The sequence below is a fragment of the Hibiscus syriacus genome, unplaced genomic scaffold (assembly GCF_006381635.1).
Source record: "Hibiscus syriacus cultivar Baekdansim isolate YM2019G1 unplaced genomic scaffold, ASM638163v2 tig00112226_pilon, whole genome shotgun sequence".
Lineage (NCBI taxonomy): Eukaryota > Viridiplantae > Streptophyta > Magnoliopsida > Malvales > Malvaceae > Hibiscus > Hibiscus syriacus.
This window is the reverse complement of record NW_024063274.1, coordinates 215,154-237,435: the sequence shown is the minus strand read 5'-3', so window position 1 is coordinate 237,435 and position 22,282 is coordinate 215,154. Positions and strand designations below refer to the sequence as shown.

General features: G+C 34.6%; 3 protein-coding genes and 1 pseudogene across 3 annotated transcripts; all 4 read right to left on the bottom strand.

The window, feature by feature from the left end:
* Nucleotides 1–303: 303 nt before the first annotated feature.
* On the bottom strand, nucleotides 304–1,526 carry LOC120176113 (RING-H2 finger protein ATL2-like). Its single transcript, XM_039182613.1, has one exon. The coding sequence runs from the start codon at nucleotides 1,440–1,442 to the stop codon at nucleotides 513–515; it is 930 nt and encodes a 309-aa protein (XP_039038544.1). The 5' UTR covers nucleotides 1,443–1,526; the 3' UTR covers nucleotides 304–512.
* A 1,689-nt stretch (nucleotides 1,527–3,215) lies between these two features.
* On the bottom strand, nucleotides 3,216–5,578 carry LOC120176116 (annotated as a pseudogene).
* A 972-nt stretch (nucleotides 5,579–6,550) lies between these two features.
* LOC120176115 (ubiquitin-like-specific protease 1A) lies at nucleotides 6,551–20,282 on the bottom strand. Its single transcript, XM_039182614.1, has 10 exons — nucleotides 20,278–20,282; nucleotides 9,231–9,446; nucleotides 9,046–9,125; nucleotides 8,868–8,961; nucleotides 8,591–8,689; nucleotides 8,398–8,490; nucleotides 8,189–8,308; nucleotides 7,784–7,887; nucleotides 7,246–7,318; nucleotides 6,551–6,945 (listed from the first exon to the last, which is right to left on the bottom strand). The coding sequence occupies exons 2-10, from the start codon at nucleotides 9,267–9,269 to the stop codon at nucleotides 6,883–6,885; spliced, it is 765 nt and encodes a 254-aa protein (XP_039038545.1). The 5' UTR covers nucleotides 9,270–9,446; nucleotides 20,278–20,282; the 3' UTR covers nucleotides 6,551–6,882.
* Nucleotides 18,651–19,104, bottom strand: LOC120176117 (protein RALF-like 33). Its single transcript, XM_039182615.1, has one exon. It carries the CDS (start codon nucleotides 19,085–19,087, stop codon nucleotides 18,710–18,712), a length of 378 nt encoding a protein of 125 aa, XP_039038546.1. The 5' UTR covers nucleotides 19,088–19,104; the 3' UTR covers nucleotides 18,651–18,709.
* Nucleotides 20,283–22,282: the final 2,000 nt, after the last annotated feature.

Sequence of the window (22,282 nt, the reverse complement as noted above, 5' to 3'; positions counted from 1 at the left end):
ATTGTTGATTTAAGGATATTTAGGTGTTTTGAGATAAAAGAAATGTTGAAATCGCGTTCAGGGGTTGAAAAAGGTAACAGATTGAAAAGTTTGGGCTTCATCAGTCGACAAATGTAATGACCGATGAGCCCATCTATTAAAGTTTTAATGATGGAGTACTAAAATAAAACTAAAACTAAATGTTATGTATGAATTAAAAAAATGAAAATTTAAGTATTAAATTTAAGATATTTTTAAAATTTAAGAATTAAGATATATAAAATATTATAATCATTTTCCTTGCGATGAGTATTAAATCGACGATTTAGTGGAAAAGAGAGGTACCAACATAAGATTTTTGAGCGTAATTATCGACATGATTGAGTTTGTATATTATTGTTTGGGATAGACAAAAATTATACACATAAAAAAAACCAATAAAAAAAATCTCGCTCATAAACGTCCCAAAAGCTGCCACGTATCCAGAATGCTCGCAGATTATGTGCTTCCAAATCCTCGTATGAATTGTCTTTTCACGTCGATAAGGTTAATTCATCCACTTGGCTGATATTTTTGTCTACCGAGTCACAGACCTCACCCGAGTTCGCCTTGAGTTCGCTGAGTCCCCCTTCCCCACCTCCCTCTATATCCGACTCAGAGACATTGATTGATCCACTCGCTCTTCGTTCTCTACTCAATATCCTCTTAAACGACAACATACGAGTCATCGGCGATTTATAAGATTGACTCGGCCCTGAGTCACACCCACTCGACTCACTTGCAAAACCTTCTGTGTTTCTTCTCGGAACCTCGACCGATAATTTCCTCCTGGACTCAACGGCCGACGTAGCTGCCTGTTGCTCCTCGTGATCACACGTGGAACACAAATCGGAGCCCCGATTCGATCCAGATTCCCCGCCTAACGGTTCATTGACGGTTAAAACTACATCTCCCGGGTTCTCAGATACGGGTACGGGTCCTTCGACGGGAGTCCGACAAAGGGGACACGTGGAATGAGAGTGGAACCACATATCGATACACTCTACATGGAAGCTATGCTTGCATTTGGGCAATACCCGACCCGACTCGTTCTCTTCGAATTCCGACAAGCAAACGGCGCATTCGACGGCGGAATCCGGGTTTGTCACGGCGGAGAAAGTGAAGACCGGGAGAGACTTTAGCACCCGCGCATCCAGGCCGCGCGTCGCGGGGGCGTTGTTGTCAGCGTAGAAAACGAGCTGCCTTCGCCGTCGGTTCCGTCTGCCGTTGGGGGAACGGAGGTTGCGGGCACGGAGGAGCATCCAGCGGGCGTAGAGGTGGAGGACGAACGCGAGTAAGACGACGAAGAACAAGACGACGATGGTGCTGAGCATGATTCTGCCGCTCAAAGCATAGCCGCCATTGTCGTCCATGGAAACATCAGAGGAATCGCCGAACCTACCCGAGTTACTGTTTCCACTCATTGTGGTTTTTGAAGCTTTGAAGTATTTCAGCTATGGAGTCGGGTTTTCAGTTTGGAAAGGGAAGATTGGATTGGAAGGGTTTTTAAATGAAAAGAGCTGAGATGTTGGACATTTTTAGTCGACGGCCACCATGGTTGACGATGGCATATATTAATTGACTTTAATGCCCTTAACAACTTTTCAATTTTTCATTTTATATTTTGTATTTCTGTTCAAATTTAAAGAAAATGTTGACGTTGACAATAAACTGTGGTGTACAATTATTTTTGGTATAATGACTTTTTACTTTCAAGAAAATGTTAACGATTCGTCGATCCATAAATCGGATATTAGTACTAATATCAAAAACAGAAAATATTAACGTTAACAAGAAAATAGTTTAAATTTTATTAATAGATGATTTTTTTTATAAAAAGTCGTTAATTTTATTAAAAATATATAATATCTAGAATTACAATAAAGATTTACGTGCATAATAGTAAACGTAAACTAAGTTATAATTAGAATATTTTCCTATAACTATTAACACAAAAACTAGTCACCTAGATCACACAAGAATATTTTCCTAATAGATGAAACTATTGAAATACCACAAACAAATCGCAAATCAAAGTCAAGCGACGTGAGAAAACTATCTACGAGCGCGAAACGTGTATCCAAATCAATTCGAGGGTCTAAAGCAGAGAAGATCAACATGATAACAAATAAGCGCAATCTTAATCAGTCGTGGCGATGTCAAATATAACCTACGAAAAAAAAGGGACAAAAAACCGTAAACTACAAAAAGGTAGGGAAAAATAATTTTTGGTATAACGACTTTTTGTCCTCAAAATTGTATTAATTCAATTCTTTCGTTATTTCATATTTATACATTTAAATGATTTCGTATTTTTAAAGTTATTTTAATATAACTTTATAAAATCTCGTTTCTGAAACAAAACGTATATCAAAATCATGTTTAACGTTCGAATACTTTGGTATTTGGACATCAATACGTTACTGTGAGGACATATATGGTGAAAGAGGAGAAAAAACTGAGCATTTTTGTGGGGATGAAATGGAAGTCGAGAAACCATGGAATCTGCAAAAACATTTCGGCCACGAATTACTTTGATTGACGCTATTTTGGGTTTTAGAAACCGAATAATTTGACTAAACTCACTCCAACAATATATATACATATATATATATATATAAGCGTAGACCCATAAGCTTGTTTCAGTGTTAATTTTATTTATAAAATAGGGTAAATTACGCATTTAATATATAAATTATCAGTTTAATCCGTTTTAGTACTTAAACTTTTAATGTTTTTAAACCATATCAACGTTTAGTTTTAGTACCTCACCGTTAAAAAACTTAACGGGTAATTTGCACATAGTACCTTTTTATGGGTAAATTACATCACTCATCACTTAACTATCTTCTCACTCCTATTTATACATATATATTTTAGATTTTTTTTATTAAGAATATTTTAGAATAATGTAATTTACCTATAAAAACCGTAGTGCTGTTAAGGGTGGGCACTAAAATGAAACAACTGTTTCAATCTTATTTCTTACTCCCACGTCTCTAATGTTTCGATTCACCAATGAAAGGAGTAAAATAGCCAAAAGAATGAAATTGGAGAGCATCCATATGCAACAAGGTTTTATTATAACGGTAACCCTATAAATAATTAACTTCATAGTAATAGGAAAACATGTCCCATCGAAACAAAATTTGTAAACTTGTTACCATCTTGTCCAACAGGGTACGGATTCACCTCCATGGAAAAGATGAATCATTAGATGTGAAATAACACTGCCTTCACAAAATGTACATGGGAGCTTAATATGACTGAACCTTGTACCTTTGCAACAGATTGGATTTCTCTTGCAGTCATATCCAATGCTAAAGCATAGCCTGAAGCACACAAAACCGGTCATTTCAGCATCAAATTGATCCTAATCTACGTAAATTATTAATGAGTAAAAAGGGGGAAAAGGAAAAGGGAATGTGTTAAAATCCAACGTTTCACATTGAATGTCACCACAAATCAATCATAAACCTTACCAAAATAATAAAATAGCAAACTAGAGCTTCTAAAGTAAAATACACAAACACAAAATAAGTAGTAATAAGCACACCATATGATCCACATTACAGATAAAAGTTTGCTCTAGGATCAATTTTAATCACATAAAAAATTGGGGTCTTGAGGAAACCAGTGAAAAACTGGGTTTTGGTATTTTTTTTATTAAACTATTTCTGTAGAGGATTGGATTTGGACTTGCAACATGTTATTAGGGGTGTGCAAAAATATCCAATCCGATTTTTTTCCGGATAATTCGAATTGGATATCTGATAAAAAATTAGGATAATCGGTTCGAATACGGATCGGGGAATTCTCAATTCCGGATTATCCGAATTATCCGAAAATTTAATGTGCCTTTAGCCCTAGGCCCAGTAGCAGTCTGTGGAGTATTTTTGCTGTGGTTATCGTACTGTGTTTTTATTAGCGTTGGGCTTATAAGATAAACGTAACAGATGAAAATAAAGTTCCATTTTGATTTTGACAAGGTTTTTTTTTTTTTTTTGTAGTTAAGGATATATGAGCTTAAAAGGAAGTACAAAGAGAATTCCATATTTTTATGAACAGTAACTAATTTGAAAGAGAGAGAGAGATATAGTCACTAACAAGAATAATTTGAGGTACTGAATCCCAAATTTTTATGAACAATAATTATTAAGAAACTTAAACGATCGAAGCTGACAGCTTGTTTTATTGTAGAGGAAATTGAAAAACGAAATGAAAGCTTTTTAAAAGCTAAATTGTGTACCATATCAAAAGCCAAGGCAGAGAAATCATGTTTGGTTGCTGAGAAAAAAAAGTTAAACTGTAAAAGGAAATGGAATCCCAAATAACAACAAAAATTTAAAATGAACAAAACCCATTTAACCATATGAGGAAATCATAAAAAATTCAGCTCCAGAACAAAAAATTGATAATGGCTACCAAGTTATATTACAAAAATGCCATTGTTTTTAAAGAATGTAACAACAAGAAAATTAAAGAAGAGCTAAAATTCTCTTTGCTGCATTTTCCAGGAAACTAGTTGAGAGGACAATTTTTTTTTTTGAAAAGGGTCAAGGTTTTTGGCATCAAAAGAGCAGTCTTTATCACTATAAATTAACCTTCTATTGAACAAAAGAGAATAAACCCATGAAAATCTAGTGCACCTGCAAATGTGAAACGATTCAAAGAGAATAAACCAATGAAGAAGACATAATACAAGGAGATTAATTCTCGGTAATATAAGGGACATGCTCGGATCCGTTATTCGGATATCCGAATCGGATCGGATTCGAATCGCTATTTTAATTATCTGAATTTTCAAATTGAATCGGATCCGATATCCGATTGTCCACATCCTTACCTGTTATTCATACTTTAAACATTATGCAATCAAGTCAGATGCATGTTTTTATTAACTAATTACTACGTAAAATTCTCATTTAATACCAAAATCACATATTTAACATTTAATTTACATTTAATTGAATAATGATCCTTAACCAACACTGATTTGACTTCCCATCCCATTCTTTTTGAACACGTTCTTTCAGAAAAAGAGGATATCTCAATAAGCAAGATCTTAGACCCATAAAAATCACAGGGTCTTTCGATTTTGATCAGAAAATGATTCTAAATTACCTCCAACATAATTCATGGCGGTTTTTTCAGGCACGTCCCGAGCCATTTTTACCATCACAACAGCAAGCTTCATAATCCAACGAATTCAATGGATGTGGAACCTCAATTGTCCCCCCATTTTCCAAATACGATGACGTCGGCTTCAGAAACAATACCGGCTCCTGTGTAACGCAAATTTCGACATCATTTTTTAGTTCGCATCGGAAACAAATGACCAGAATCTGCCCTTTGAATATAAGATAATAAACGGTAATTGTATACCTTGGGGACGGCGTTGCCTAGTTCTTTGGCGTGCGCGGCGTAGTTGCGGCCAACGCCGACGATTTTAGTCCCGAGTTTCAGGAGATTCTGCAAAGATCCCGCTGCCGCCATTGTTGTTTTTCTTCCTTTTTCTGGGTTCAGAGATTTGAAAAGAAAGAGTGGAAGTGACTAACAATACCGGACTTCAAAAATCCTTTATTTTAAGTACAGCAAAGATCAAGTAATTATTCTCAAATGATTATATAATTATTAAAATTATAAAATTGTGATCGAGATATTTTAAAATATCATTAAAATTATTAAAGTGTTACAAAATAACTATCAAATTTTATTATTATTATGACGTCGTGATGATCATTTCATTATAATTTAATAAAATTTGACCGATTAAGAATATCGTCTGAGCATGGTTGGATTCGACAATGATTAAACTAAATTCAAGTTTATTTTTTTCCTCTTTAAATTCGACAATGATCGAGTCGTTCCGGCTTGAATTTGGCCCAACCTTATTAGAGACCGGAGCTTCTCTACTGGCGACTTAGTCTAACCTTCTCTCCCTTGCCGGTGCACACAGGCGATGATGGTTGTAAGTTCGCCGAATCATTCTTTACTGTTATGACCCGAGCACCGGTCAACATGGACCCGAGAATCAACATTAGGATTCTACAACGGCCAGATTTGAAACCTTTCCCTGCCTATCTGATCCCTTTGTCCTAACACCGAGAAGTCATCGGAGAAGGAAGAATTTTGCCTCTGATCCAGTGTTTAGTGTAAGCAAAAGGTTCGGCAACAGAACAAAACCACTTTAGGCTAACAAGTACATCCCAAGCCAAAACATGCCCTGAGAATAGTTCCACCGGCAACACCGCCTTTAATCTCATCCACCTTACACCCTGCCTTAATGGCATCGAATGATCGGATTATTGTCTCTGTGCAATTATATTCATGTAATGTATGATCTGAATTTATCGGAACTTATATCAGAATTTGAAACAAATTGAACTCAAGAAATTACTGCAACTTTTTGCAGCACTAGGTTTAATTTGTACAAAGATTTGGCACCATCTATATTTTGTCTAAGCAAATGCAGGAAGGCCCAAAAGGAAAATAGAAACTATCTTTGATTACTCCTAGCAGAAACATGCATACGTACAGACAAACATATATACATATATCTGTAAATGGGAAGATGTTTGATGAAAGAAGATGGACATTTTCATGGTGTATATGGAACAAGATGCAAGCAAAAGCCTCCAACTTCCAAGACAACTCTTCAACTTAACTGGTCAGCCTTGTATGCTAAATTGAACCGATCCTAGGATTTGAATTGCAGTAGCATATGCGTCTTTCGCAGAAATAATATATGTTAAACAATCTGAGTAGTTGAAGCAAACTCTTGCACAACATACATCATCAAAACACTGGTCTGGGCAGGCATACCTATACATTGTCAATGCCACAGAGTGTTCGTGTGCTGAATCAATCGGCTTTCAAGCTCAGAATTTCCTTGGCTGTCCTTAAACGAAAATCGGGCATGTGTTTCTACAAAAACAAAAAAAGTTGGACACTGAATCATCATTTTGCTTTTATTTCCAGAGAAACTTCTACTGAGCAGCAATCCGTGCAGAGGATGCCTCGGCAAAGACATTCATAAAAGTTTTTCTATGTGATCAAAGAAAAATAATCGGGCTCCATGTTCTTCTGCCTCTCATATTATTGCAGATGAACACAACACATTTTACATCCAAAGGACAATTTATCTAACTACTGCATTTTAATCGCATGGAACAAATGGTATAAAGGGAAATTATGAGCAGAATACATCAATGTCTACAGACTTACCTGATCGAAACAAAGACTTAAACCTCTGCTATAAAAGTCGATATACTTTAACATAAACATACCGCAGTCAAACCTGTACATAACGAAAACTGTTTAGGGAAACCATTCAAACCCCAATATGAAAGGTACATGAAACAAGCAGTTATAGTTTCATTAACTAATTATGAGCACTCTGGGGAAAAGATGCGGTAATTACTACCTTAATTAGTCTTCCACAAATATCTGGAGCCAATTGCCATAAAGGGTATGTAGTTACTAAATAAAGATCATATACCTATAAAGTTACTTCTATGTTACTCAAACTCGGGTGTTAGTGTTGGATGGGGATGTTCAATTTTCTTTTTCCATTTACCTAGGAAGGTCATATCTCGGTGCCCATGCTGAAAATGTGCTGGACATGGTAATTCAAGAAAAATAAAGAGTTGTAGCAACACAGATCTACTGTGAAATACATTACTAAACGGTATAATTTATTTGTGAATGTAATAAGCTCAAGAAGAATAAGTATTTCGAGAAACAATCTCTAAAACATACACACCCATTCTTCTGTGTGGGAAGGTCTTCAACATATTCTTGTTCCCAAGAGCTTACATCGATGTCCACTCCACTCTTGTCCCTCACTTCTTCAACAAAGTAATTTGCCTGGCACATAACAACGAATATTAAAAAGTATCTCGGAGGTTCAAAAAAATCATGTATATAACCATATAAAGACCCTCTAAATACATGGAAAACCTAATATAGACATAACAGGATCATACCCTGATCCGACTTTCAAGCCCAAGTCCAAGTAACATAGAGGAAATGAGTCTTGCAGCTAACAGGATCTTAAACATCAAATCTTCTTACATTAAACTACCTAATGCACTTCAAATCAATTAATTACAAGCATTCAGAATAATTAGACACCTAAAGAGAGAAAAAATGCAACTGAAAATCATACCAATGCATTCAGCACTTCAGCATCTCTTCCTCTTAGTGAATCAAGATACTGGAACTTTTGATATTTCTTATTGATAACTGCCAAGCACCAATGTACATCTTTGTGTATCGGTACAAATATCTAAGCAAAACGGGATAATTGATTAAAGGATAAACAAAGCATTCGATCACACAGTGATTGTAGGAAAAAAGAAAGGAACAAATACTTACTTTATCACAATCAAACAGGCAGTACCCCAACTTTCTTTGTGAAGTACATCTTTTGACAGCTTTATAATTATAGCCACTCTCCGGATTCACTAACTAAGAATCAAAATGCAGAACAGAAAAACGAACTCAGAAGCTTTTATTTATAATGACTTAAATGAAAGAGCAAAGTAAGGAAAACGAAAATCGAAACAACCTTTTTGTAGAAGAAGGTGTTGAAGAAATGACATTTCAAAAACTTCTTTGGCTCCCTGTTTTCCCTTTCTTTCAATAATTCAAGATAGAGATTAATGACCTGCAAAAGAGAAATTAAATGTGCGTTCAAACTGGATTACCAGCTGACTAAATTGAAGTACATCCTAACCGAAAGCGGACAAATTAATGAAACCAGACAAATCAATGAAACCTTCAAATGACTACTATCTATCTACAACACAACACAAGATATAACACTGAAAATAAATGAAATCAACCTCATCATTCAACCATTTGTCTGGTTTCAGGCATTGCAAAACTTCACCTCGAATATCGATGCTTGAATTCTCGTGAGAGACCAATACTCTCTTCCTGCAAAAGCAAGCACAAAATATTTTCACCACAAAGTGTTCATCCAATCAAATAATCAAACACTAACAAAACATTATTACAAACTTGTTTCTTGCAGAAAAAGCATGGGAAACCTCTGCCATTTCTTCCTTTGTAAGAGGGTAAAAAAGTTCACTATGTATCACCTGAAATTTGATACAAATTGCAAGGTCAAATCCAAGTATTATGAACAAATTTACAATTGCCGACAACAATGGAACTGAATTAAAACGTTAGTAAACAAAAGAAACCTCATGGTCCAGTGACAACTTATCGAATGCATTCACCATTATCGAGCTCGAATTGTTAGACCTAGTAATCCCAGAAGAAGATGATGGCTGAAAACGCCTCTCTTCTTCCTCCACACTGTTCTTCCTTTTTGATTTCTCTTCATTATCCTCCTCCACAGTAATCACTTCTTTTTCCTTCTTAAAGTACCTCAGAGTATCAAGAGCTTGCTTTTCGCCCTACTATATGCCTCTCTCAAAAATCATATCCACTGTGATTTGCAATTGATAACCCAAATTTAAGGTGACTAACAGGGGCATGAATTCTCTAGGGAAATTCTGCTTAGCAACTGGGTAACGAGAGAGTCTCAATACGGTGTCGTTCGACGGCGAAGTCGATTTTTCCGGGCTTTGATCCATCAAAGAAAATATGGGTTTTTTGGAAAGCTGAAAATCTAAGGAGATTTGAATGTAGGGATTGTTTGTGCGATTGAAGTGGGGACTGAAACATTCATAGAGAAATTTAACTACTCTGAACTCCGAAAAACCAACAACCATTCGAACAAAGAGATGAAAAGGGAAAAGATTTAGTAAATACCTTTAAAATCAAAATCACCAATTCAAGTTAGATGTTGAAAACCCAGAACTTGAAAGACCGCAGTTATATTTAAACCCCATTAAAAAAAACTTAAATATACAAAAAGTGTTAAACTATATCTTTGATTTTAATTTAGTGTGTAACATTTATTTCATTCTATTTTGATATTTCAAGTTTTATTCCGTAAATCAGTTTAAAACTTTAGTCCGTAAATCAGTTTGAATCAAAATATACCGTTAATTTTAACCGTTAAAAAATTATCTTGTATTGTTTAATATTAAAAAAATAATGTTATAATTAAAATAAAAAAAATTAATTCACTCATTCTCTTCTCCTTTCTTTTCCTCTATTCCCTTTTCTCTGGTGCGTCTGTCAGCGCGAATGTTTCTATGGCTAGAACTGGTAATCATTAATCAAAGTGCGATATTTGCAATTGATGCCCAGGAGCTTGCTGCATCATTTGAGAGCACCTCATCATTTGCTACAATCCTTTTGCAGCTAGTTCTTCGCGGTAGGGTTTTAAAAAATGGTCCGCGACCGCGATTTCGGCCGCGATATAACGGTTTCGCCGCTGTCCGAGTTACCCGCGACGGCCGCAATAGCGCCCGCGACGACCGCAATCACGATAAATCCGAAATAACCGAAAACGCGACCGCGATCGCGATTTGAAACCCTGCTTCGCGGTTCCGATCATCTCAATGGGTTTATGTTTGGCCCCCTTGAGAGAGGGTTTACTTCAGGACCTCTAAATAAGGTAGGTGGTTTTATGTCTGGAGAGATTGAAAAAGGGATGATGTCTGGACCCCATAATGCTACTGACAAATCCAATTTCACCACTCCACTTGTGCGTGGTCGTAGAAGACCGCGTTTCCAGCGCTTGATGAGAAGTGTTAGTGGGCTAATGAGAATGACTTTTTTGAAGCATTCGATGGGGTCTGCTTGATTGTAGAGGTTTTTCTTGCACCCAGTGACCTAAATTGCATGGCATGCTAAGGAGATAAAATTTCAATCAAAACATTCTCGGAAAGTTTTGAAGGGGGCTTTTGCCCATTAGGGCAGACGATTTTTTTTATTTAGCCCAATAGGGTACCTCAAAATTTAATTTGGGATATATAGTAAACATTTTGGGATCTATAGTAATTTTTGCAGTGCAGGGTAAGCTCGTCATCTCGAGATGACGAGTTCCATGAAAGATTATTTTTTATTCTGGCCCAAACATTAAATAAAATCATTAACATATCAATATTGATTAAGAAGTTTTAATCTTCGTAATCAGTATACTCGTCAAAAGTAAGATTAAGTTCTTCAATTTCCCATTCTTTTTGTTGTTGTCGTTCACACACGAATTGGAACCATGCTTCTGGGTCTCCATCATCTATTTTTTTTATTGGTCGTTTGTCTGAGTTGGTGGGAGATTCGAGCTAGAAGCAACATCCTCAATGGTACGAGCAAGGTCGAGATCATCAAACTCTACAAACAAATCGACATTAGACAAAGAGTGATAGAAATATTTATCAATCATGCCAGCAAGGTCTACATCATCGCTTAGATGACACTTCGTGCATGATATTGGAAATTTATAATATATGGAAGATACTTTTCTGTTACTTCTGAGTAGAACTCTTTTTTTTATACTGGACTTCAACTCGTGTAGTTGGATATTTATTGGAAAACACATGGTTTTAGATTTACAATCGTAAAAAACAGTTGCACAAAGAGTTGACATGTTTGAAGAAAAAAAACTCAAACTTTGGAAGTGAATATTGAAGGTGTTATAGTTTTTTTTTTTGCTTAAATATCAGAGTTAAATGGATTTCAACTCACACGTATTAATAGTTGCTGAAGATGATTAAATGAACACAGAAAAATTTGTGAAAAGTTAGTTGAATTATGTATTGAATGAGGTCTGAAAAAACCAATCGGAGTATTATTGCTACAATAAATGACCTCTGAAAAGTAGCTAAAATAGTGCATTATTGTTGTAATAAATAACCTCTGAAAAGTAGCTGAAACGGTGAATTATTGCTACAATAAATGGCCTATGAAAATTAGCTGAAACAGTGAATTATTATTGTAATAAATGGCCTCTGAAAAGTAGTTGAAACGATGAATTATTGTTGTAATAATAACCTCTGGAAAGTAGTTGAAACGGTGAATTATTGATTTAATAAATGACCTCTGAAAAGTAGATGAAACGGTGAATCATTGCTATAATAAATGGCCTCTAAAAAGTAGTTAAAACGGCGTATTATTGTTGTAATAAATGACCTCTAAAAAGTAGATGAAAAGTAACTTAAAGATTAAAGATTCAAATGACATATCACTGGAGAGTTGTTGGATAGTAATTAATGAGGGGTCGTATTTATTTTAAATTGGCTCGAGATATCTCGAGAAAGATGGACACAATCATATGACAATCAAGGTCGAAGTTACGGTCATATGACAACCAATCTTGTCGAGTGTATCAATTCAGTACTGAAATAGACTAGACATCTTCTGGTGGCAAGTATTGTTCGGGAGACATAATTCAGGTTAGGTTAAGTTTCGGCAGACAAAAGTGTTCAGGTAGAGGAAATGCTCAATAAAGGTAGAAATTGGGCTCCAGATCTGGAGAAAGCAATGACCAAAAATAAAACTCATGCAAAATCAATTCATGTTCGTAATTTCACCAGACTGGAATATGATTATATCGTCGAAGCACTTGTTCGACCACATGAGGGTGTGACTTCTGCCACGTATACAAGTAATCTGAATAGAAGATGGTGTGATTGTGGTCGATTTCAAGCCTTCAAATACTCATCTGCTCACGCAGTTGCTGCATGTGGATGTAGACCCATACAAATACAATGATGATTGTTATAGCTTGCATACTATGCACAACATGTACAATTACGAGTTCAAGTACCTCCCGAACGATGCATATGGCCACTTATTGTCTCTAGAGAATAGTTGTCCAATCCACAATTACACAGAAGTTGAGGGGTCAGCATGAATCTACTCAAATTCATATTGGTATGGATGAACCTCAAAGAGAGCAAGGTCTGCCGAAACTATGTGACCATTGCTGAGGTGAAGGCCACAATAGGAAACATTGTCCAAATCTCCCAAGATATCGAGCATACTGATAAATCCTTTGTACTCGTATTTGTACCGATTTTACAAATATCAATGATAATTTTAAGTTTTTCTACGTTTCATATATAATTGCAAACAATAACGCTTAAGGTCAAAATCATACATTTATTTAAAACATTTTTTCAACAAAATAAACATATTTTCCTCTCAATTTTTACATTATTTTTCTTATCCTCGTTCATTTCGATTAGTCGTTTGCTATGTCGGCTTGCTAACTCCTTATTCTTCTCCTTCTCCATCTCCTTCTCCTTCTTATTCTTATTATTTTCCTCCTCCTCCCTCTTCAACTCCTTATTTTGATCAAGGATAGATTTTATTGATTCTTCCACTCACTCCTCATCTGAAGACGAGCTTGAATCCAAATCATCTGATAAGTAATCCAACCAAAGATGATCTTCCGAAAATTGCTTGAAATATTCTTCCCACAAGTCCATATTTGCTTCTCCTATAACTCTATCAACTAACCCAACGACTATTTTTAATCCACAACAAACATAAAATTTTAAACCTAAGGAACTCTTCACCTTAAGGTGATGAGTTTCGCTTTTTTTTTTGGGAAAATACACTTAATAATCTTAAAAAAATTAATAGGACTCGTCACCTGGAGGTGACGAGTTCCAATGGAAATATTAAAATATTTGAGCCGAAATAAAAATATATATATCCCATGGAACTCGTAATCTCGAGATGACAAGTTTGTTCTGTACTGTAGAAATTGTCGTAAATCCCAAAATAAGTTTTGGGATATCCTATTGGGCTAAATAAAAAAACCGCCTAACCTAATGGGTCAAAAAACCCTATGAATGGGAGTATGGGAACAATCACAACTTGCAGTGGGCTCATGGAAAGGCTGGTGAAGATAGGGTTCATGATGTGCTTTCTAAAGAGCAAGGATTGTTGTTTATCGGGATATATGATGGTTTTAGTGGTCCTGATGCTCCTGATTTTCTAATGAGACATCTTTATAAAGCCATGGACAAAGAACTTAAAGGACTCCTATGGGATTATAATGAACCTGGAATATCCTTTAAAACCCAAAATATGAAAGAGTAAACATCCTGATACTAGTTTAGAGCGCATCAACGAAGAGAAATGGGAAGAGAGGGAAAGAAATCATTTTTTCGCATTCTATTTTTTTATTTTAATTAATTTTTATTTTAAGAATTTATTTTTAATATTAAAAACATGTCATGTCGCGACTTAACCCAATTTAAATTACAGATTAAAATGTTATGCGACAAACTAAAACGAAATAAACGTTAAACACTAAATTGAAATAAAACACATTCTATATAAATTTTACACCTTTTATATATTTAAACGTAACAAAATGGTAGGATATTTCAGCTTCCCAAAAGCGAAAGTGAAAATGGTCACTCGACTTCGTACTCTGTATAGTGCAATGCGGTTTTTCTTAATGTGTAAATTACAACATGTGTCACCAAACTATTTGGTCTATTTTATGTTGATCACTGAACTAAATATTTTATTGATTAGGTTATTAGGCTTTCAGTTTGATTTCAATTATAACATTAATCGACTGTTAATTATTAACAAAATTATTGATGTGGTGGTTAAATAAATTTTCATGGTGAAGTATTTATTTTTATTATTTATATATTCTATTAAGTTTATCTTAATTTTAGATAAATTAAGAAATTTAATATTTTTTAATTTAAAATTATATTAATTTGATTTTAAAATTTTCCATTGTTCATCATCCCTTCACACATCATTAGGTACTAAACGCGTTAAGTTTTTTAACGACGGGTACTAAAATGAAATAAAAATTAAATGTTAAGTATGATTTTAAAAAATTTGAAACTTTAGGTACTAAAACGGATCAAAACTGATAACTTGGTTACACGAATACTAGTTTGAAAGTTATTATTTTTTTATTAAGCTAAGGTGATTACAAAGTGGTATATGTTCTAAATAATTTCAACCATTTAAAATGAATGCTCAATCATTTTGCTACAGTCGCTGGTACTTGAAGTCGTGACCTCTAGAAATAACAACAATTATTTTGACCACTAAGGTAAATTTGTTCGCATAGTTTAAAAATTATAATTAAGAATCAAGAGTAACGATGATTTGATGAGTTTGATGATGGATTAAGACTGATGTTTTAGATGAAATGGTGGTAGAGGTTAAGTGATAATTTTTTTGTTAATTTTGTTTTTGTGAACAAAAGAAATAAGCTATAGAGGATTAAGCCTCTACTGTCAACGTGCAATCGACAGCTTCCTGTTGGACTAATTCGATCACTTCCAGTGGTGGGGTGGAGAATACCATATGAGCCTCTCCTCTGGTTGTGGCAATCTTAGCTAGTCTATCCGTCACCTTATTTGCAGTTTGGCTTATGTGCTTCAAAATAATGTTACAATCTCATTTAATCAACTCATTCACGTGGTCTATAAGAATAAAAATCGAGTCTCTCTTAGAGTTTTCCTTTAGCATCCGGACAACTTCCAAACTATCTGTTCCACCGAGATTTGTCTCTCTCCTAGATTCCAAATTTGGTGTTAATTAATGTAACAAGGATGATAAAATTTTGATGTTTGATTATTGATGGTGAGTGTGATTATAGGTAACAGGAGTTTGTGCCGTGATGGAAATAAATAATGGATCAAAGGATTAAATATAGAGAAAATCGCCTCAGTGACCAAAAATACCTTATAATATACGATTTTAACCAATTTTTTTTGGATTTGCCAAAATGACCAATAAAATCGCAACGCGATATCAAAATCGCAACGCGATTTAGAAAATCGTAACGTTAAAAAGAAAATCGCAACGGTCAAAAGAAAATCGCAACGCGAGCTTCCAAGTTCGCAACGCGATTTAAAAGAAAATCGCAATGCGATTGATTGAATCGCAATGCGATTGAGAGAGTCGCAACGCGATTTAGAAGAGAATCGCAATGCGACTGAGAGATTCGCAATGCGACTGAGAGAATCGCAATGCGATTGAGAGAATCGCAACGCGATTTAGAAAATCGCAACGTTAAAAAGAAAATCGCAACGGTCAAAAGAATAGTTAAAAAAATTTTGTTTCTTAAGAATTTTCTCTAAAAAGATAGTATCCGCGCGGACGTGTTGAAGACACGTATTACCACGACCACGACCACGACCACGACCACGACCACGACCCGACCCGACCCGAGACGAGACGGCGGCGGCGGCGGCGGCGCGCGAGAGTCCCCCTTGTCCTCTTTCACTCAACAAGGAAGTGCAAAATACAAGCCTTAAATACCATTCACAATAGTATTTCCAATACTATGTGGGATTGAGCATTATCAACACTTGTTCCAAATATCATTATTCTTCATAAGTTATCATCCATTACAATATGAATTAGTCGTGTTAATGAACCAATATACCTCATTAATATATGGTATTGTTGAACAAAAGAATGATGATGATGATCTTATTAAAGACCATCTAATACGAAAGAATCCAATGCATAACCGATACCTTATTGTGAAACTAATTCACATAGAGGTTGTACGTGAAAAAAAAATCTTTTACTTTTATAGTAAATATCTATCTCAATAATTTTAATATAAAAAATATATTTTTTATTTAATAATAGAATTATTTCATGTATTTATCAAGTTATAATTTTAAATACTTATTAAAATGAATTAATTTATTATCGATAATTCATATTGTAATGGATGATAACTTATGAAGAATAATGATATTGGGAACAAGTGTTGGTAATGCTCAATCCCACATAGTATTGGAAACACTATTGGGAATTATATTTAAGGCTTGTATTTTGCACTTCCTTGTTGAGTGAAAGAGGACAAGGGGGACTCTCGCGCGCCGCCGCCGCCGCCGTCTCGTCTCGGGTCGGGTCGGGTCGTGGTCGTGGTAATACGTGTCTTCGACACGTCCGCGCGGATACTATCTTTTTAGAGAAAATTCTTAAGAAACAAAATTTTTTTAACTATTCTTTTGACCGTTGCGATTTTCTTTTTAACGTTGCGATTTTCTAAATCGCGTTGCGATTCTCTCAATCGCAATGCGATTCTCTCAGTCGCATTGCGACTCTCTCAATCGCATTACGATTCTATAAATCGCATTGCGATTCAATCAATCGCATTGCGATTTTCTTCTAAATCGCGTTGCGAACTTGGAAGCTCGCGTTGCGATTTTCTTTTGACCGTTGCGATTTTCTTTTTAACGTTGCGATTTTCTAAATCGCGTTGCGATTTTGATATCGCGTTGCGATTTTATTGGTCATTTTGGCAAATCCAAAAAAAATTGATTAAAATCGTATATTATAAGGTATTTTTGGTCACTGAGGCGATTTTCTCTTAAATATATTGATTAAAATCGAATAAGAAACTTATGTAGAATAAATCGACCAAATAAATTGTGTTAACCTATCATATTATACTATTGTTACTTAAATAAATAACATATACAAATGTCACACTAAAATATGAAAGGTAAATTATCTTAATAAATAAACTATTAATTTTAATCCATTTTAGTACTTAAATTTTTAATTTTTTTAAAGTCATACCTAAAATTTAGTTTTTGTTTTATTTTAGTATCAGTTCAAAATTTAACGTTAATTTTTTTAAATAAAAGTTTAGGTACTAAAACGAACCAGAATTGATAGTTTAAGCACTAATTACGTTAAGTTTTTAATGACGTGTAAATAATATGAAGAATTAATTGAATCATACGTTATTAAACTATGATTCTCATTCTAAAATTGATCCTTAAACTTCCAAATGTTCCAATTTCATCCTGAAACTATGACTACATTCTAAATTAGTTCTCAAACTACTGAACATTTTAGTTTCATTCCCAAATTATACCCTTTATTCTAAATTGGTCCTCAAACATTTTCAACATTTCAATTTCATCCCGAATTATATGTATATACTAATCACATTCCATGTTAATAAAATCATTAGATCAAGTTATGTTATTATATATTTGAAAAAAAAATAAAGTTCAAGTTAATTATGGTTGTAATTAATTACATATTTGGATGAACTTGGGAATGAAATTTGAAGGTTTAAAAGTTTAAGGACTAATTTAGAATAAGGAACGTAGTTTGAGGATGAAATTGGAATGTTAAAAAATTTAAAGACTAATTTAAAATACGTATTATAGTTTAAGGACTAATTAACTCTAAAATAAAATAAAAACTAAATTATATGATTTAAAAAAAGAGTTTAGATATTAAAACAAATCAAAATTAATAATTTAAATTTACCCAAATATTAATGTTGTAATTTAACTTAAAAAACAGGTTTCAATTTTTTAATCAACACCGACTTCACATCATTAGCAGCCAATTATTTTTCATCAATAAATTTTATTTTTATTGGGCCCTTTTTGTCCGAAATCTCAGAAGAAGAAAAACTGGAATTTCAGCACCACAAAAAAAAAAGTCATATATTCTTAAGAACCCCAAAAATTAAAAAATTATCTAAAAATATCACCAACCTAAATTCCACATCGAATTCATGCACCCTAAAGATTTAGACATAAAAAGAGTAAATCCAGTAAAAAAAATAAAATAAAATGGAATTATAAATGAAATCAAATCCACAAAATAATTTAATCCAATAATCTTCAAATTTATACCCGTCGCTTATTTTATACACGAATTTGATAAAAATTCGGGAAAATATATAAACAATAATTCATCTAATCAACATGACAACAACAACAACAACACACAATTAAAAATCAAACAATATTGTTATTTTAATAATAAAAATAATTTAAAATAAATTAATCTACCGCCGACAGCGTGTAATTCTACTGCAGCCGCGTGAGTATGGATTCGCCTGAGCTCCAGGTCGGCAGTTGTAGTACGATGCGCCACGTCGCGAACACGGCACCGTGTTTCTCCTCAGCGCACCGTAGCTGATGTACCGAGTCGTCGCTAGAATGCGCCTGCTGATCTCGGATCCCATGGCGAACTCGTCGTCGAACTCCGACGAGTCCTCCCCGCCTTGCATCAGGCACTCGGCGATGGATCCGCGGCACTCCGATTTGATCGGGAGGAAATGACCGCCGGCGAAATCGAGCGTCGGGGATGAAGCTGAAACCGTCACATGGACAGCCAGGATAGCGCAGATCGCGAAGAAAACGGTGAATCTAGAGCGTCGCATTTTATTCGGGTTGTGGAAATGAAGGCAGGCAGGCTTTCAAGCTTTATAACCGATTAGTAATAAGTGAATGCCACTGGAATTTGAATATATTTTCGATTATGCCACTTGACGTCTTGTAATTTAAGTGTCAATCCCTTCACGGGCATCCACTAATCATCTTTTGACATTTTCGCTAGTTACATATTTTAAAATAAATAAATAATAAACACGAAAACTAATAATCGGATAATCTTTAAGGAATTATATTGGATTTTAATTATTCCTCAACAAAAATTAAATAAATTTAAGTAGATTATATTTACTAAGTCATATTCTAAGTAGATTTGGTTTAGTCTCATCATATTTTTTATATATTTTATAAAAAGATATATAATTAACCATATTATCATATGAACATGTTTGTTCGTGATGATTTAAAATTATATGTATTATACACGAAACAATTTACTTCCGTTGTATGTCATTTAAGTTGTATATTTTAGCATATAATATTTAATGTTTTTCCTAATCATTTCGAAATTGATTAAAGATTTTATTTCATACTTTTTGGGTATGTATTAAGAGTTAAATTAATAAAATTGAAGAGACGAAATGCGTTTTGAGTTAGTTAATTATTTAGCATACACATTTAAAATCAAAGGGCATTATAATGAAGTGTGACAACTAAGAGCCCGTTAATGGACAACTAAGATGAGTGTGTTGATAGTTACGGGTCTGGAAAGAAAAGAACACAAATTATTTATCCGCTTTCAAAAACCATGTGAATGCAAAAGGAGATTTTAAATGCTAAAGTCCTCCATGTGGCGCGTTGAGCAATTAGCGACAGATTTTAAGCGCGTTTTGTGATATTCGACGCTGATTGATGGCATAAAGGCCACGTTCACGTCTTTTTCTTGCGCCACTAAATGTTCTTTTTCTTTTTGTGACTGATCATATTTTACAGCAATAGATTGGAACAGGAGAGATCGGCTTTGGATTAGAGGATTTAGATCATATGGTATGTTTGGTCAAATTATTTCTGAGTTGTTTGAGTTTGATACGAAGAATTTTTTTTATAATTATCGATATATGGTCTATTGATCAATTAATTCGAATCGGATATTGCTTAGATAAGAGTAAACCTCCTAACCCATTTTACTCCACTTGCACAATCATAAGAATTCAAAACCCCTGACCTTACTTAAGGGAACTAATGTCTCACCCCACTAGACCAATTAGTGTTGGTTGATCTGATGAATTTTTAATTTGATTTGTTTGTTATCAAATTAAGTTTGTGTAAAGTATACAAATGATCCCCGATTATATATTTTTTATTAAGTCATTTGGCTATTAAAAGTTACAAAATAATTATCCGACTATTAATTATGTTCCAAACTCGTAATTTTTCGTTACAAATTGGCGGTATTCTGAGCTGACGTTAACTTATTAATCGTGATATGATAAAATCTGATCTCATAGTCTCAAACGACTATCACATCTTAGTCATCATGTTAACGTCCAATTGAGACAACTGTCAATATTTTAAAGGAGAATGACAAGTTTAGAACATAATGAATAGTCGGGTGACCATTTTATAACTTTTGATAGTCGATGGATTAAACACAACAACACTTTATAGTTGGAGGATCATTTTGTAACTTTTAATAATATGGGACTTAATAAAGCAATATCTTACAGTCGGGGGACCATTTGTGTGCTTTACCCATTAAGTTTAAATAATTTGACATCTAAATTAAATAATTAGAATTAAGGTTTCTTTTATTGTTTTACACAAAATATTTTTTGGTTACTTGATTTTATCTATATTTTGTTTTGGTTATTCAACTTTAAAACTTTTTGATTTTATCGCCTGATTTTAGATTTTCATTATTTTTAGTCACATTTAAGTGTTTCACAACAATATTAAAAATTAAAAATGAAGCTACATTGATATTTCATAGCGGTAAAAAATAATATGATTCAGATTTGGTAAAAAGAAGACTTAAAATAATATAATAATTAAATAAATAATGAAAATATACAAAGTTGAGAGACTAATTATAAAAAGAAGAAATTTATTTCATTGTAATATCCGCTACTAAAAACTTAAAGCGGTTAGTACTTAAACTATCGGTTTTTAACTTTCAATATATATATTTTTTTGGTAAAATTGAAACACAACAGATTAGAAGATGGGGAGGTTGTCTCGCCCAACTAAATCTACCACTTCAGCAGGAGGCTTGTCATAAACCACCGTTCCAACTGTAGGACCCTTAGCCCATCCGCAACCATATTGGTTTCCCGATGAGAGAACTTCACAACAATCTCCCATTCCCTCGCGAGCACGTCTTTTATCATTCTGACAATGGTGCAACCATCCCTTCCACAACTCCGATCATTGATCAACTTCACAGCCGTCATACAATCGGTTTCCACTTCCACTCTTCGAAATCCCATGTTCCACGCCATCACAAGGATATCATGCAGCGCCCACAACTCAGCCTTCAACGCACAGCAGATGCCAATAATTCGCGAGAAACCTCTTATCCAGGTGCCATGGTGATCCCGCAACACCCCTCCAGCTGTAGCCATTCCAAAAGCGCCGCCCATCGCTCCATCAGCATTAGCCTTAACCCAAGACTGAGCAGGTTTCATCCACCGAAATCTCGCTTTCTCCTGTTCTGCAATCATCGGCCCCTCAAGCATCGATGACGTAATGCTCTCTTTGAACCGAAAGCATTCGTCGAGGAAGTCTGCTTGCTCCACATAATTATTATCCAAAAGGATGCTACATCTGCGCTTCCATAAATTCCAGCAAACGTTAACAAATAACAGGCCCCAGTTTCAATTATTAAAGGAGAAATTACCTCGACCATGTATATTCTGGATGAGCCAGTCCTGAACAGGAAAATTCATGAACTCCCCCAGCTTCTCCTCCTGAATTAGCAATCTCCAAATGTTTGCCGCAAAGGAACAATGGCGAAGAACGTGATTCAAGTCCTCCTAACCTTGTTGACAAATTCCACACCTTGCCTCCGACGCAAACGTGTCTACGGACCTCCCTTGATTAGTAAGCAATTTCCCATGCAAGATCACCCAAAGGAAAACTCTTAACCTTTGTGGAATATCAAGCTTCCAAATAGCATTCCAATTCTCTTCATCATGCCTCCCCATCGAAGCACCCAAAAACTTATAAGCCGACTTAATAGAAAAGCT

Coding starts and splice junctions, on each gene's coding strand:
- LOC120176115 (XM_039182614.1), bottom strand. CDS start 9,269: ATGGTGAATGCATTCGATAAGTTGTCACTGGACCATGAG. Junction 8,491..8,590: donor ACACCTTCTTCTACAAAAAG/GTTGTTTCGATT, acceptor TTTGATTCTTAG/TTAGTGAATCCGGAGAGTGG. Junction 7,319..7,783: donor CTTCCCACACAGAAGAATGG/GTGTGTATGTTT, acceptor CGTTATGTACAG/GTTTGACTGCGGTATGTTTA.
- LOC120176113 (XM_039182613.1), bottom strand. CDS start 1,442: ATGAGTGGAAACAGTAACTCGGGTAGGTTCGGCGATTCCTCTGATGTT.
- LOC120176117 (XM_039182615.1), bottom strand. CDS start 19,087: ATGCGACGCTCTAGATTCACCGTTTTCTTCGCGATCTGCGCTATCCTG.